Source organism: Balaenoptera musculus, chromosome 1, assembly GCF_009873245.2.
Source record: "Balaenoptera musculus isolate JJ_BM4_2016_0621 chromosome 1, mBalMus1.pri.v3, whole genome shotgun sequence".
Taxonomy (NCBI): domain Eukaryota; kingdom Metazoa; phylum Chordata; class Mammalia; order Artiodactyla; family Balaenopteridae; genus Balaenoptera; species Balaenoptera musculus.
Window position 1 is genome coordinate 38,302,528 of NC_045785.1, and position 16,837 is coordinate 38,319,364.

Genomic DNA, 16,837 nt, shown 5'->3' on the forward strand with positions numbered 1-16,837 from the left:
TTCTGTGCGAGGGCTTTCTCTAGTTGCGGCGAGCGGGGGCCACTCTTCATCGCGGTGCGCGGGCCTCTCACTATCGCGGCCTCTCTTGTTGCGGAGCACAGGCTCCAGACGCGCAGGCTCAGTAGTTATGGCTCACAGGCCTAGTTGCTCCGCGGCACGTGGGATCTTCCCAGACCAGGGCTCGAACCCGTGTCCCCTGCATTGGCAGGCAGATTCTCAACCACTGCACCACCAGGGAAGCCCCAGCTGACCTTTTGAAGGGGAAGAGGGAGTTGTCCGTCTGAGCTAGACTGTTTGAAAGGGTCTCTGTTCCCGTGACTGAGACCCTGGTATAGATATCTTTGCCATAGGGCTGATGGGTTTCTGACATTTGATACTACAAAAGAAAATCAGTCTTGGTCCTTTGGGTGGCAGTTTTATCAGCCCCTTGTCTTTTTATCTTGTTCTCCCAGGTGCCTGATACGGAGGACATCTGATATCCTTTCTAAATATCTGCCTGTGAAGATCGAGCAGGTGGTTTGTTGTAGGTACTGAACTCAACTGAGGGGTGTGGAGTGAGTGGGTAAAAGCTCAGTCCCTGAGGTATGGCTGGGCTCTCAGTGTGTCCTTGGAGGGCAGAAGTGTGGTCCAGCATTTCCTGCTGACCCAGCTCCTTTTTTTTTTTTCTTTTTCAGGCTGACACCCCTTCAGACTGAATTATACAAGAGGTTTTTGAGACAGGCCAAGCCAGCAGAAGAGTTGCGTGAGGGCAATATGAGTGTGTCATCCCTTTCTTCCATCACTTCACTAAAGAAACTATGTAATCGTGAGTTGGATCCGTGCGCTGGGGTCCTCTGTGAGAGTGAGCAAGGAAGGTAGTTCAACCACCTTCACTAAAACTTGTCCATAGTCCTCATAGAGGCCACATGTAATTCTGTGCCTCCACAAGGCATGAGCTCATGTATTGTGTACTCTAAACCAGACCCTTTGCTTTGGAAAATTTAGCTTATCCTTTGCCTGACCCATGCTTGATGCTTGGAATATATAGGACTGTGCGTGAGAGTGTGTGCACACACACATATGCATAAAAAATATTGGACGGGGGAAAAATAACAAACTTTGCCCTGTCTGGTATAGCTCGCCTCTTGTTGGGAGAACACAGAACACACTAGTGAGCAAAATTGTCCACTCATGATCCCAGGTGGCACTAATTGCACACTGGGATTTGGAAACAAGCAAATCTGGTGGTGAGGAAGGTCTGGGTAGGCTTCTAGAGGGCGTTCTAACGAGCATTGAAGTGGAAACTTCTGGAAGCAATGTAGCTGGCATTTTGGAGTTTTTTCCAGATCCAGCTCTAATCTATGACAAGTGTGTGGAGGAAGAGGATGGCTTTGAAGGTACCTTGGACGTATTTCCCCCTGGTTATAGCTCCAAGGCTCTAGAGCCTCAGCTGTCAGGTGAGTCCTTTCCTACCAGTCTTTGGGCTCCTCTGGGAAGAGGGGTGGGAGGTTGTCTCTTTGTGCTAGATCTGTTCTGTCTCATGGCAGAATATCATGAGTAAGAATCCTGGGCCATTGGGATGGCCCATTGGGTGCTGATGGTTGTTGATCTTCCCAGGTAAGATGCTGGTCCTTGATTACATTCTGGCGGTGACCCGAAGTTGCAGCAGTGACAAAGTAGTGCTGGTGTCCAATTACACTCAGACATTGGACCTCTTTGAGAAACTCTGCCGGGCCCGAAGGTAGGGAAGAGCTGTCAAAGGGGTACCTCTCCTACTGTACCCCTAGGAAAAGTAGGTGTTGTGATTGGTGGATATGGACCAAGATGTGGGAGCAGGAGGGACTTTCCAGAAGATGTCTGTTTCCTTATTGCTGCAATGGCCATAACTCCATCTCTAAGCAGAATAGTTCTTTGTCCTTCTGGTACTCCACAGGACAGTCCTAGCCCTTAGCTCCCTGCCACTCCCTTTGGGAGTTCAGGGTTTCAGGCTGTATACGAACAGCATTCAAGCATGGTTGGTTCAGTCCCTTCAGTAGCTCTGGCTCCAAGGGGGCTCTGCTTCCTTCTTGATTTGATCTTTGGATTCCCCTTCAGGTACTTATATGTTCGCTTGGATGGCACAATGTCCATTAAGAAGCGAGCCAAGGTTGTGGAGCGCTTCAACAATCCATCCGTAAGTGCACAGCTCCTGTCCCCACACCACTAATGCAATAACATCAGAACTAAGGGTTGACAGAATCTACAAAGGGGCTCTGCTTTAGGTCTCTCTTGACTTTTTTTTTTCTGGTGGGTGTGGTAGGGTTAGGCTGATTGGTTGGTGATGGCTGTACTGGGAACTGACCTTGTGGGCTGGTAAATTGGCTGGTAGGTAGCAAACTGGTAGTCCTCACAATTGGTCTGCACATGAGAGAACAGTTGGCTGGGCCGAGCAAGATTCTTAGTTTGGGCTGTAAGTGGTTCTTTTTCTCCTTCTTCTCTTTCCAGAGTCCTGACTTTGTCTTCATGCTGAGCAGCAAAGCTGGGGGCTGTGGCCTAAATCTCATTGGGGCTAACCGACTGGTCATGTTTGACCCTGACTGGAACCCAGCCAATGATGAACAAGCCATGGCCCGGGTCTGGCGTGACGGTCAAAAGAAGACCTGCTATATCTATCGCCTGCTCTCTGTAAGGATGGTGATAATGGTCAGCGTAGGTGTGGGTCATGGAATAAGACTTTCAGGACCACCTTGGTTTGTTTCTCATTGCCTCTCTTTGGCCCCTCTGCCCGTAACAGTGGCCAGGCTATGGGCTTAGCCTGGAGCTCTTTATTCTTCTTTTCTTGCCCTCTCTCACCACCCTGTTCCTCAGATCCTTCTTACTATGCCCTCTGGATGCCTGTGCAGTAGTTAACAAACTCCCCTGTGGCCTCATCCTTTTCACAGGACACTTGCTTTCTCTTACACCTGATTTCTTCTGTACCGCTTGCCTTGTAGTCTTCTCATACTCCATGTCCCACGGGGCTAAGAAGTGGTATTGGCATTCTCCAAGTTCTCAGTGATCAGTCAGACCATCCATCGTATAGTACCTCTTTTGAAGCTCATGTTGTCTTGACTACCCTCTTTTCTTCCTTGCTACAGTCATCTACCTTCTGCTGTTTACCTAATTCATCAATAACTTTGGACACCAGTTCAGTCTTCATTTCTTCCCCAAATCCAGCTATCATCCTGGCTGACTTCAAGGACCTGCAATTTTCCAGCACTCTGGCCTTCACGTTTCCTTGACTTCATCTCTAATGACCTCCTTAACTCCCCCTTTTTTTAAAAAAAAATTTTATTTTTTATTTATTTATTTTTGGCGGCCTTGGGTCTTTGTCGCTGCATGCGGGCTTTCTCTAGTTGTGTCAAGCGGGGGCTACTCTTCGTTGCGTTGCGCTGCGCGGGCTTCTTATTGCAATGGCTTCTCTTGTTGCGGAGCACAAGCTCTAGGTGCGTGGGCTTCAGTAGTTGTGGCACACGGGCTCAGTAGTAGTGGCGCACGGGCTTAGTTGTTCCACAGCATGTGGGGTCTTCCTGGACCAAGGCTCGAACCCGTGTCCCCTGCATTGGCAGGCAGATTCTCAACCACCGCGCCATCAGGGAAGTCCTTTTTTTAAAAAGAATAATAAATTTATTCATTTATTTTTGGCTGCATTGGGTCTTCGTTGTTGGGTCTTCATTGCTGCTCATGGGCTTTCTCTAGTTGCTGTGAGTGGGGCCTGCTCTTCGTTGTGGTGCACAGGCTTCTCATTGCGGTGGCTTCTCTTGTTTCGGAGCTCAGCTCTAGGCATGCGGACTCAGTAGTTGTGGCTCGCGAGCTCTAGAGCTCAGGCTCAGTAGTTGTAGCGCACGGGCTTAGTTGCTCTGTGGCGTGTGGGATCTTCCCGGACCAGGGCTCAAACCCATGTCCCCTGCATTGGCAGGCGGATTCTTAACCACTGTGCCACCAGGGAAGTCCTCCCCCTCATTTTTTTACTCGCGTTATTCCCAAGGCCACAGTATGGAACTTGTAACAGTACCAAAACTACACAGTACCCAGAGCTTTAATACCTCTCATTCTACTCTCATTTCCTGTCCTTCCAGCTTTCTCATACCTCCTATATCTGTTTCAACCTAATGTCCCTAGTTACCCCCGCCCCAGCTCCTCCCAGTCTGGCTTCCCTTTCTATTCAGCCTGATCCTCATTGTGCATCCTTTCAGGCACTCTTCCCCTAATACCTACTCCATGTGGATCCTTATGGCTGTTCTCAGCTTCAGCTTCTGCGCCAGATACAGCTTGCATTTACAGATTGGCACTACCACAGATTCATTCTCCATTTTGAGCAGGGCCATATTTCATTTCCTTCACCAGCTACTTCAAGCCTTCACCACTTTCCTCAAGCTTCCTACCTGGCCCTGTCTTTCCTTCTTTCTGGAGAGACTTTGTCTTCTACTTCACAGAGAAAATGTAGGCTACCAAGCTTGAATTCTCTTGCCTAACTTCCTCTCTTCTGTCAGTCTTTACACCTGCTCTTCCCTTCCATTCTCAAAGGAAAATCATTTCCTTCCTCTCTGTTGGAGGCTTATCATTCCAGCTCTGCTCTAGACCCCTTTCCTATCCTTTCCTTTCTTAGTTGATCAGTTTCTCCTTTATTCCCCTGAAGTCTGTAAACGTTGTCAAGTAGCTCTCACCTTAAAAACAAGTTTCTCATTTGACTAGCTTTAAAAAATAAATAAATAAATAAATAATTAAAAAAAAAAACAAGTTTCTCAACCCTCTGTCCTATTGCAGTGACTACCTTGGGTTACTTTTCATTCATTCACTGTCAGATTTTTCCAAAGCCTACAGATTTACTTCATCTCATCTCCTATTCACTCATCTCACCAGTTACGCCACTGAACCTTCTTTCGATATATTGGCTTCCTAATTGCTAAAACAAGAGACTCTTGATTTTTCTTCTTTGTATATCTGACACTGTTGGCTACAAATCTTAAAATTCTTTTCTCTTTGGAAACTCCACTCTGGTTTTCCTACCGCTGTGATTATATGCACTCATTATATTGACAAGTCTCTAAGTAACTTTTTAGCCCAGATCTCTTACCTGAATTCTCGACCCATATTTCCATCACCTACTGTATATTTCTACTTAAATGTCTTATGAGTATCCCCTTCTGAATTTTGTCATTTAATGGCTCTGTTATCCACCCAACCCAAATCTGGGTATCATCCTACTGGACCATTCTCTGTCTCCTAACCAGATTCTAATTATACCATTGATTTTACCTTCTCAGAATTCCTTAATCTAACCTTCCTCTCCATCCCATACTAAAATCACAGTCATCTGACTTCCTAATTCTTTACCTTTGGTCTTATCATAACCCATTCTTCACAACTACTTCCGGAATGAGCTTTCCAAAAATTCTAATTTTGCTTTTCACTTCCAAGACAAGGTCAAGCTCTTTAGCCTGGCATCCAAGTTTCTCCAGTATGGGGCTTTCTCAGTCCCAGCTCTTACGTACTATACTCCTACCATCCTCTAGACAGGCCAAACTCCTCACAGTCCTCTAGTAGGCCAGGCTTATTGATTTTGTTCTTATACGTGGAATGCCTTCTCTCTTTCCTTGTAAACCATCTATTCATTTTTCAAGATTCAGCTCAAGGATAATCCTTACTTTCAAGCTTTTCAACATTATTCCATTCCACCATCCCTCTTGTGGGTCCCTGGGTATCCTATACAGATTTCTATCATTGTACCAAGTATATGTCTCTCTCCCCCAGTAGTCTATGAGTTTAAGAATAGGGATCATATTTGATTCTTCTTTGTATCCTGGCATTAGCACAGGGCCTGGCATAGGATACCCAAATGACATTTACTGGAGTGAGATTTGGACTTGGTGTGGAGATCTGCTGTTGCAGACAAACCTCAGCCCACCCTGAAGAAATTTAGCGAGGCCCTGGAATCCTCCATCGGTACAGAAAATATTCTGGGTGGGCAGACATGCACAAGTCATATTCCCAAAAGATAGACTGGGAAAATAGGCTTAGATCAGGGGTCCCCAACCCTTGGGCCGGGGACTGGAACTGGTCCACGGCCTGTTAGGAACTGGGCCGCACAGCAGGAGGTGAGCAGCAAGCGAGCAAAGCTTCATCTGGGGCTCCCCATTGCTCGTGTTACCACCTGAGCCATTCCCCACCCCCCACCCCCCACCCCCACCCGTCACCAGTCCGTATAAAAATTGTCTTCCACAAAACCACTGGTCCCTGGTGCCAAAAAGGTTGCGGACCACTGGCTTAGATGAACAGAGGTATTGCTGCAAGACTCTTCTCATTCATCTCCCCTTCTCTTGGGTGGCTATAGTTTCAACCCCTGGGTTTTCCTGCCCTCTGTGTTTGGAGGTGACTTAGCCCTGGCCTCCACACCCTACCCCCACCCACCCCAGGCAGGAACCATTGAGGAGAAGATCTTTCAGCGTCAGAGCCACAAGAAGGCACTGAGCAGCTGTGTGGTGGATGAGGAGCAGGATGTGGAGCGGCACTTCTCTCTAGGCGAGTTGAAGGAGCTGTTTACCCTGGATGAGGCTAGCCTCAGTGACACACATGACAGGTGGGTGGAGTGCCCCTGCTGGCCATTACCTCTGAACACCCTACACAGCTTGGAGATGGGATCTACAGTAACCACAGCTCTGTCCTCTGCCCGCAGGTTGCGCTGCCGCCGCTGTGTCAACAACCACCAGGTCTGGCCACCCCCTGATGGTTCTGACTGTACCTCAGACCTGGCTCAATGGAACCATAGCACTGATAAGCGGGGGCTCAAGGATGAGGTACTCCAGGCTGCCTGGGATGCTGCTTCCACTGCCATCACCTTCGTCTTCCACCAGCATTCCCATGAGGAGCAGCGGGGCCTCCACTGATAACCAGCTGGTCTGGTGTGTAGCTGTTAGAGGAAGGAGTTGGGGAAAGGGGGCTCCCCGCCCCATAGGGCACTGTTGAATTTTGTTCTCTGAGAGAAAAATCATCAAGAAGGGCTGCATGATGTTTGCCCAAAATTTATTTTATAAGAAAAACTTTTTTGGTTAAAAAAAAGAAAGGAATAAAGGTATGAAAGGGACTGAGGCCTGGGAGCAGCATGGTGAGCCCAGTAGAGGAGAGGCCTGGTAGTGGGCACTCCTACACTTCACTAAAGCCTGGGTAACTGCTTGAGGAGGGAAAGCAGGAACCCCGGGGCAGGGAAGGGGGTGGGGGCTGTCCTCAGTGATTAATGACCACTGTGACCTCCTGGCCCCGGGTACTGAGTAAGGAGCCCAAAGGCTCTAAACCCAGTTGTGGGAATGCCTTTGCTGGGCCCCATCAAGGCCTCCAAGACCTCAGTGCAAGGGAAAAAGGAAAAAAGAGAAAAAAGGTGACAGAAAGAGAAAGATAGAATTGGTGGTTGGGAGTTCTGGGCAGCCCATGCCTCAGCCCCTGCAAGCTGATGGTACTGAGCATGGGCCTGTGAGGCATGGGCCCATCACATGGTGCTGACATAATCTGCGAAGGCTTGGGATGAGTCCCACGAGTCGCTAACCACATGGCAGGTGGCCCGGAGCCGTCGGATGGCTTCCCTGGCTGTGACTGCATCCTGGTCCAGCCAGTTCTGGAAGAGGCGCAGGTGACCAAAGGCCCCACGGCCCCAGCGCTCCAGCCGCTTGGCAAACTCCAGAAGCCCATCTGGCTTGATGCAGTTGGAACTGGTAGGGGTGAGAAGGATTAGACACCCAGGAGTCAACTAATCCCTGGTCTGTGTCCCTGCAGCTCCATCCCTTGTCGTTGCCCTCCTCTCACCTTCCCCACGCCCACATGTACCTGATATCCAGCTGACACAGAGAGGAGGATGAATCTTCTGAGAATACATCTGCCAGGGCCAGTAGGCCAGCATTCCCTGGGGAGAAGGGGAGAAATACTCATCACCTCTACCCAAGAACAGGGAACAAGGGTATCCCAACCCAGTTCTGGCTGGGGAGAAGCCCAGACTCCTAAAGCCCCAGCACAACTATATCCCAACCCCCGTCTTCCCAGTGGAGAGGTGTATGCCCTCACCCACTGAGTTTCTAGGTCAAAGGACTGGCTCCTTCCCCCTCTCCCTCCTCAGGGCCCTGCCCCCACCCAGGCGGTTCCCTGGCAGCCGGAGGCCCTTCAGTGTGGAGTTGCCCTTCATAGCAGCAACCATCTCAGGCAGAAATTGGGCCGGGCGCTTCTCAAACAGACGGCAGAAGGAGAAGGTAATCTCTGTCAAGAGAAAGTGGAATAAGTTCTGATGGCAGCATGAGAACTGGTGTTGCCCCTCCGGCCCCAGGGCCTTAGCAAGGGGTATGAACATTTTACATAGAGTCCCAGAAAGAGAAAATAATTTGTCCAAAACCCCAAGCAAGGCTGCAAGTAAGTCAGTATTCAAACCAGAGATTGAGCCTACAGGGGAGGCTCTCTGCACAGACGGTTCTCCATACACTTCCTTCTATGCAGGGGTGGGCATTAGCTACAAGTCTATGAGGGGGCGCCTGGCAGCACATTTATCCCTTCCCACCACCATCATTTGTCAGCCACTGGAAGGTAAGAAAAATTTTTAGGTGAGGCACTCTCCAAGTGAGTAATTTCCCATGTTTAGTATAGGAAGAGTTGAGTAGGGGACCCTTTAGAAGGAAGGTGATGCAGGTTCTGTGATCATTTTATAGTTGACATAAGGCCAAGAAAAGAACAGTGGCTTGCTCACTCAGTGAGACCGTGGCAGATCTGCAGTGAGGACCCACGAATGCCCCAGGCTCTGGATGAAGAACTTACCTTGAAGAGTCAGATTCTGTAGCAAAAACAGCACCTCACTCTGACAGTCAGCCAGGTTCATGTCGTGGAAGCTCAGCCTCTTCAGAGCTAGGTTGTACTCTGCATTGGGAAAGTTCATGGATCTTAGTGTTCTCAAACAACAATGCAAAGTCCCCTTCTATTCTCCCTTTACCATTCTAACTGGGTCCTACCTTTGAGTGTCTGCAACACAAGCCCAAAATCTTGGGGAGAGGCAAAGGTGGCACTATCCAGGGACAGCTGCTGCAGAGAACCTGAGGCCTTCAGTACAGAGCACAGCAGTGGGGCTGGCTGGGCTCCCCGTGGAAATCCCATCTCCAGCTGTTCCAGGCAGTTTTCTGGATATGGTAGGGAGAGAAGATTACAGCTGGCCATTGCTACTTCACTTCCATTGCAGGTCCCATCCTGTCCTTAAAGGATTCACTGAAAAATCATTTATTCATCTACTTGTCCTTGAGTGCCTAATATATGCGAGGCAGTATGCTAATATTCGACTTAGTCCTTGTCCTTAACGGTGCTTTTAATCCAAGAAGACAGCTAATCAGACACGAGTAGCGTATGCAGAATGGTGGGATATGAGACATGCAGGAACTAAGGGAACATACAGCATGGGGACCCAATCTAGTCTAACGGTCAGGTCTGTTCTTGGTTCAGACCCCTTTCTGGAGACAGATCTGCCATAGTCACTCCCTACGGGGCTAGTGTTGGTCTGGGATTTATCCAACCCATGGTTATCTTTAAGAACAGGCTCTAAAGGCAACAAATTACAGATAAGCCAGGAATGTGTGGTGACAGGCCTGGATTAGAGATCTTTTGCGTCCCCACACAAATACACCTGCACACTTCTGTGGAGATAGACACACGCGCATAGTACTTCACCTGGTATCTCCTCATCCCCAATTATGTGGCTAGGGGGCCCTGCATTCCCTGGTACTGCAGGGTTGTCCCTCTGGCTAGGGTGGTCGACACGAATAGAGAGGACCCGCAAGAGGGGCAGGGCTCGCACAATGGCACGTGTCAGCTCCAGGATGGGCAGTGGTGAGAACAGGTCACTGAGATGCAGGGCACGGAGGCGGCATCCAGCCTGGCTTGACAGGGCCCGCAGGCTATCTAGCAGGCGGAAGATATTAGAGCCCAGGCCTATGGCAGGAAAGAGATTGGGTCAGTCATGTGGGAGTATCAGTAGGGGTAATATTCAGAGAAAACTCCAAATATTTCTGTTGATAACTACCAAATCTGAGCTTTGGATCAGATTATTTTAAATCATTCTCAACTATTCATCCGTTGTCTTGCTTTTTCCTCAGGTAACCAGCTTACTGATGTTTCTTCTACTGGGCCATGCCCTCAAACATCAGTCAGGGCAGAGTCACAAAACAGAAGATAGGATGTGGTGGGACAGCATGTGGCTGCTAGCTGAATGATGGGCCCAGACAGCAGCAGAGATCTCTGGACTTTTCCTATAGGTCATGGGGAACATCTGAAAACTAAGCAGGAGAGTGACAGTGATCCAATAGGGAATACTTTTAAATTCATTGGGTGGGAATAGGGCAGAAAACATCCCACAGAAGGGAGTAGGATCCAGAAAGGTTAGGGCAGTTGCTTAATGCCACAGAGCAAATAATTCCTTGGAAGCCACACCTTTATCTCTCCTTGGACTGAGCAGGCTCCTTTTGATTCATTCATTCAACTAAACCTTACCCATGGTAAGCACCTGGTAAGCATGTTTTTTTGCTAGATAGTCATGAGCAGCAGATCTTGTTCCTGCCTATACAGCCTGATAACAAAAGCATATGATGGGAACTGGGGAAGTAGAGTGCTGTGGAAGTAAAAGGATGGGTACTTAACACCCAGTTTAGCTTTCATCAGTAAAGACTCTCTCTGGCTGAGTCCTAAAGAACATAAAAGAGACAGGCTAAAAGGAGGAAGAGTGACTGGCAGAGTGAACTTGGCATATATCAAGACCTGAAGGGGAAAGAGTGGCAGGTTCCAAGAACAGAAATACTCAATGTGGCTGGTGTGTAAAGTATAAGGGAGGGAAGTGTTGACGATTCAACTATAGAGGTAAGCAGGGTAGGCACATGAATGGCCAAGTAAAACAGACATACAGTGACAAGAAGCCATTGAATTTTTAGGTGATTGACAGATTTGCACTTTTGAATATGCTTGGGTTGTGGTGTAAAAAATGAGTTGTATGGTGTGTGTGGAGTCAGGAGGAACTGCTGAAATGATGAATCCAGGTGAGAGGTAATGGTAGTCTGAATTAAGGATGTGGAGATAAATGAATCTGAGAGACTGTACAACCTGGTAACCAAATATATGTGGAGTAAGAGAATCCAGGTTTCTTTTGAGCAACTGAATCATCTGTGATGTCATTGAGAACAGAAGGAAGGTCTGTTTAGAAGGAAGAAGATGCATTCAGGTTGGGGAGTGTGGTTTATGAATCCTGTGATACCTAGTTGTCGGATAAATAGGTCTGGAGTTTAGGAGGAAGATCTGGGCTAATGTCATAAAATGGGGGTGTCTTCAGCATAGTTGGTCTTTGAAACCAAGTCCAGGAAGCATGTGTAAAGTGGGTGAACTTCGAGGCTCTCTGAACATTAAGAATATCCAGAAAGGGAGGAGAAAAAAAATCAGAAAATTTTGACGTAGTAGAAATGAGACTATTTCATGAAGAAGACAATACTTAATAGCAGATGATGCCGAGAATTAATTTAAGATGAGGACTGAAAGGTATATATTGGACTTAGCAACAAGGATGACCTTGGTCACCTCGAGGTCCTCAATGCAGTAGATGGGGTGTAAGCAAGGCTGGAGTGGCTGTGAGAGAAGAGGGCACAGATGACTCTTAAGGTTGTCTCTGAAGGGCATGAAAGAATAGGACAGTAGTTAATAAATGGAATAGATGGAGGTGGTGGTGGTAGTTTTTGGTGGATACCTGATTGAGAGAAGAGAGGCAGCATTAAGTGGTTTATAAGTATGAGTTCTGGAGCCAGGTTACCTGGCTTTGAATTCTAGCTCTACAATTTACTAACTTATCCTGGGCAAGTCACTTGACCTCAGAATTGTAAGGATTAAATTAGTTAAAGAATATTTAAAATATGCCAGATGCATAGTAGGCAGTATATAAAAGTTAGCTCTTATTAAGGCATTTGAAAAATGTGCTTTCCTCAGGCGGTAAGAGGGTATGTATCCAGAGCACAGGCAGAAGAGTTAGCCTTAGATAGGGCAGCCATTTCTCCCATTGTGATGGAGGAAGAAAGGAAGAGTGCAGGTGTAGGAGTTTATAGGTTGGTTAACAATAAGTTGAAGGAGTTATGTGTGATGGCTTCTATTTTCTCTGTAAAGTAGGTGGTCATCTGCTGAGAGGAAAAGAAGGGTTTGAAGTGGTAGGGTAGGAATGGAGCTGATGTTGCAAACAGGGTTCATATGAGGTTGATGACCATGAATGTATATAGTGGCACCAATCTGCAGTTGTGTGACTTTCTCTAGCAGTGTTCAGCAACCTGGGCAGATTGCTGGATTTAGCCAGAACTGAAATTTGGCTAGCTGGGCACAACCAGATAGGAAAGAACTGAGGGCTGTTTTGTAGGTTGCTGGTCTGATTTTTTTAAAAAAAGGTGTCCCACACCTTTTTGTATAGCTGCTTTGATATGACTAGTGAGATCCAACCTCAGCCCTGGTTGGCCCTGTATACACTATATTCTCCCACCTGTCCTTGGTTTGCCTACCATATCTAAGGTAGACTCATTCTTCAGATTCTCACTGTCCCTCAGGAACCTCTGCTTCCAACTAGATCAAGCCTGTAGACCTTGTGTTCATCTTCTCGAGCACCGACAGTCTGCCACTATTTCATGTGTGTGCCTTCTGCCTCCCGTGAAGTGGGTAGGGCCACATCTCCAGCTTCCTGATCATACCCCCCTATTCCCCTCCACAGGGTTGGGCACACAGCTGGTGCTGCTGGGAGACCCAACCCCTGCCCCTCCAGGGCACTCACCATTATAGGAGAGTGTGAGGCTCTCCAGAGACACCCAGGAGCTCAGCAGGTGGCACAGTGTCAGAGCCGCCTCTGTGGAGAGTGGAACTGTGAAGAGCTCCAAGGTGGAAATGCTGCGGAATCTTTGGGAGGCCTCCAGTGCTGGAAGCCCCAGGCAACTGGGATCTGATCCATCCAATGCTCCACAAGCCACTTCCCCGATCTCCATCTCTTCCCCATCCTCTTTCTCACCCGCCACAATGAAAACAAAGTCATATAGGTCTTCAGATTCAGCACCAGACCCCTGACGGGTGCGAGCACCCTTCTTCCCTGCAGCTCGCTTAAAACGCTTTAGGGGCTTAGGCTGTGGGGCTGAGCTAGCTGGAGCCCGTTTAGATGAGGATGTGGAAGAAGAGGAAGCAGAGGCAGAGGAGGTGGTGGCTGGAGCAGAGGGTGGGCGTTTGGTGCCAGGAGCCTCATGGGAAGTGGCTGGAGGGAGCGGCTCCCTCTTAGGGTCTGTCCCGCCTGCTGTCAGGCTCTCCTGTGTGCTCCGGCGTGTTACCCGAGCAGCAGGTGCGGCTCTGGCCGTCTGCTTGGCTTCACTCTTCCGCCGGGAGGCCATCAGGGCTGCAGCACATCGCTCAGCAGCATCCCGGCGAGGCCGGCGTGAGCCCAGCAGGAGGGACCCTTCATCTCGGGATGGGGCCCGGCCTCGGGAGGCCTCTCCACAGAGGCGGCAGGGTGGGCCACCAGGGCCTGGCTGCCAGAAGCCAGCACTCATGGTGAGGATAAGAATGAAAAGGGCTGACTCAGGTACAGGCCAGGAGTACAGCGACACCTGGCTGACAGCCCCATGGTGAATAAGCTGATGCAACAGCTGCCGAAGTGACTGCTGAGCAGCCACATCAGAGAACAGCAGGTGGCGGAACTTGAGGGTGTGCAGGGAACTGGCCAGGGTCTCCAGAACCCTGCGGTTGGGCTCAGCCACCAGCTCAGTTGCACCCTGCAGCATGTTGCAGATGGTGAGCTGCCGGACATGGCGGGAGCTATGCAGGAGAGGTGAGAAGCGCTGGTCACAAAGACGCCTGTCAGAAGACACATCAATGGTCCCACGTAGAACATGGGAAAAAAAGGCCTCCATAAACTTGGCTCGCCAACAGGTCACACTCTGAAAGCAGAGAACATTCCAGACAGCTGTGATACTAAGTGCTACCCATGGAACCCAGTTTCCTTCCTTCCAATAGCTAGCTGTTTACTGAGCCAGGTAACGTTCTAAATAATGTATGCAAATTCATTTAATCCTCACATCTTTGAGGTATATATTACTATTAGATCCATTTTACAGGTAAGAAAACCAAGGCACAAATGTTATTGCCTGTGGTTACACAGTTAAGGGGCAGAATTAGGATCTGAACTCAGGAGGGAATTCCCTGGTGATCCAGTGGTTAGGACTCTGAGCTCTCACTTCTGAGGGCCCAGGTTCAATCCCTGGTCGGGGAACTAAGATCCCACAAGCTGCATGGCATAGCCAAAAAAAAAAAAAAAAAAAGATTTGAACCCAGGAAATTTGGTTCCAGAGACTATTGCTATAGTGCCTCCCAAGTGAAACACTCAACCCTGTAAGTTCTTCCACACTTGTTTTTAGAACCTGATCCTAACTTTCCATTCTTAACACTACCACCTTTGTTCAGACCCTTATCACCTAACATCTGGCTACTTCATTAGCTTCCTGATTCCTCTGCTTGTTCCCCTTCCCAAACTTTTGCACAAGTCCACTGGGTTCATCTTTGTATTAAAAAACAAAACTCTCTGATTACATTATTCTCCTTTAAAACCCCTAATGTCTCCCCACTGCTTAGGGGATCAGTGCTGCAGCACATTTGAAGTTCCTCAGGCTGGCAGGGAAAGCTGTCCACAATATAGCCTCTGCCTACCTGAGAAGCTTTATCTGCCACATCTTGCTCATGAATGCTTTGCTCTGGTGAAACTGGTCACCTCACTGACCCAAACATGCCTTCTTTTTCCTTTCCTACCTCTGCCAGAAATGCTCTCCATTGCCAGATCAAATAGACTTCATGAAAGGACCTACGAACATTTTGCTCTTTGAGGCTGTTCGTCTCATTGACTGTCTGCCCCACTTTCTACCCCTCCCCCTTCCTCTCTTGTTGGAACTCTGATACTGACTACTCAGGTCTTAGACATTGGTAGATACGTCTCATGGTGTTGAGTCTCTGCCTGTATACACATCTCATCCCAACCAGATTAGAAATTCCTGGAGAGGAGGCAGCAAGTCTTAGTTTTCTCCAAGGCAATACTTTGCTTTGATGGGTATGAGATTTCATCAGGCTATTCTGATACATTTAGAAGAACTGAACACAAGTGATTTTTAAGCTTTGATATACATCAGAATTTACTGTGGAGCTTTTTCCCAAAATTCATATGCCATGTACCCAGACTTGGTGATTATGTTACATCTGAGGTAAGGTCCAGGCATCTTTATTTATTTTTTAAACCTTCCCCGGATGATTCTGATGTATATATCAGAGATTAGGAATTACTGCTACCTACCCCAAAAGGACACATTGAGACAAATATTGATATTTCTCTAAGTCCCCATTCTTTCCTAAGGTGCATAGAAAGTCTGATGACTTTGATAAAAGTGCCAGCTCTGCCACTATACTCTGGACCTCTTTAAACCTCTTTCTTCATCTGTAAAATGTGGATAATATCACCTGCTTCACCGGTTTGTTGTGAAGATCAAATGAGACAGTGCAAGTTTAAAGCACCTTGTAAACTGTAAAATACAAAATGTAACTTCTGTTGTTAATGATAATAATTACCCCACATGGGAAATGTGAAATGGGCTGGATGGAGGCAGAGCCTGGTAAGCAGGGTGCTTATTCAGCCTGAAGGTAGTGGGGCCTGAGGTTTCCAAAGGCTAAAAATAAGATACTTCCTTTGGTATCTACCCTGCCTCCGTGCATTCCCTCATACCAGATTGACCCTCAGTTTATATGAGGTTCTTGGCAGGAGGTGGGCCCCTATTCTCAGGCAAAAGTGTCATTCCCTTTGCCCTAGCTATTCCCCAAGACCCTGCTGTGGTAATAATTAGGAACGACTTCATGTTTAAGCTAACTGCATAGCAGCAACAAGTGAGAAAGGCCCCTCCAGCAGCAGTGTGGGGGCCTGAGGGCAGCAGGAAAAAATACCTGGCAACCAAATCTCTACTCAGCCTTAAGTGGAAGCAAAGAGGCTATTCCTGAATCCTTTAATCCTGCCTCATTCTAGCACTTTTTTCACACATTTGCTGGCCCACACAGCCTTGAAAAATACTTGCAGGTATCCCTAGCAAGGCTTCAACTTCACAAGTGAAATAGATGGTTACCATGAGATCTGGGCCTAAAATATGGACAAAGATGTGAACATGAACCAAGATATTGTGGCTGTTTCCGACTATAAGGCATGTGGAATATGAACTTTAGATAACTAAATACTTGGGTTTTTCAGACATTTTATTGGTTTACAAAGACAATAGGAGAGAATATTTGAAATTGGAACACCCCAGACCTGTGATAACCACAGTGAAAGCAGCATGACATAGTGATTAAGAGCATGCACTCCAGAGGCAGACTGCCTCAACTTGAATCTCAGGTCTGCCATTCATGAACTGTCACCTTAGGTAAGTCACTTTTCCTCTTTCTGCCTCAGTTTCATCATCTGTACACTGAGGAAGATAACTATACCTACATGACAGAGTTGTTGTGAAAATTAAATGAGTATGTAAAATTAGTTGACGACTATTGCAATGGCTTCTTTCTCATGAATTAATGCATAAGCAGGTATCAATTCACTGTATTTTATTCCATTACCACCTTGTAGAAGACTCTATGCTAAAACTTAAAAGCTGAAAAATACCTGAGAGATCTAGTCCAAGCCACTCATTTTGTGGACTCATACACTATAGTTCAGACAATGCAAAGTGATTTAAATACTTTCTTTTGGGGGAGAGTAGGGGAAATGAGGCACCACCAAAGAGGTGACATGACATTTGCTTACCAA

General features: G+C 47.7%; 2 protein-coding genes across 7 annotated transcripts in view; one reads left to right on the forward strand and one right to left on the reverse strand.

Annotated features, from left to right (window-relative positions):
* Positions 1 to 7,086, forward strand: part of RAD54L (RAD54 like) — a 26,528-nt gene extending 19,442 nt beyond the window's left edge. Inside the window, exons 11-18 of one of the 2 annotated variants that reach the window (XM_036846371.1) lie at positions 453 to 527; positions 675 to 805; positions 1,326 to 1,436; positions 1,597 to 1,720; positions 2,074 to 2,152; positions 2,464 to 2,643; positions 6,414 to 6,577; positions 6,674 to 7,086. In XM_036846371.1, coding sequence (XP_036702266.1) covers positions 453 to 527; positions 675 to 805; positions 1,326 to 1,436; positions 1,597 to 1,720; positions 2,074 to 2,152; positions 2,464 to 2,643; positions 6,414 to 6,577; positions 6,674 to 6,884 — 1,075 coding nt within the window. In that variant the 3' untranslated portion in view covers positions 6,885 to 7,086. The remainder of the gene's footprint in view (positions 1 to 452; positions 528 to 674; positions 806 to 1,325; positions 1,437 to 1,596; positions 1,721 to 2,073; positions 2,153 to 2,463; positions 2,644 to 6,413; positions 6,578 to 6,673) is intronic. The other variant, XM_036846381.1, reaches the window with a different exon arrangement.
* The window catches only part of LRRC41 (leucine rich repeat containing 41), an 18,568-nt gene continuing 8,734 nt past the window's right edge, over positions 7,004 to 16,837 (reverse strand). For 3 of the 5 annotated variants that reach the window (XM_036846321.1, XM_036846340.1, XM_036846359.1), the window contains 7 exons: positions 12,800 to 13,946; positions 9,685 to 9,945; positions 8,979 to 9,143; positions 8,788 to 8,886; positions 8,116 to 8,238; positions 7,816 to 7,891; positions 7,004 to 7,700 (listed from right to left, as the gene is read on the reverse strand). In XM_036846321.1, coding sequence (XP_036702216.1) covers positions 7,481 to 7,700; positions 7,816 to 7,891; positions 8,116 to 8,238; positions 8,788 to 8,886; positions 8,979 to 9,143; positions 9,685 to 9,945; positions 12,800 to 13,946 — 2,091 coding nt within the window. In that variant the 3' untranslated portion in view covers positions 7,004 to 7,480. The remainder of the gene's footprint in view (positions 7,701 to 7,815; positions 7,892 to 8,115; positions 8,239 to 8,787; positions 8,887 to 8,978; positions 9,144 to 9,684; positions 9,946 to 12,799; positions 13,947 to 16,837) is intronic. The other 2 variants (XM_036846350.1, XM_036846331.1) reach the window with 2 other exon arrangements.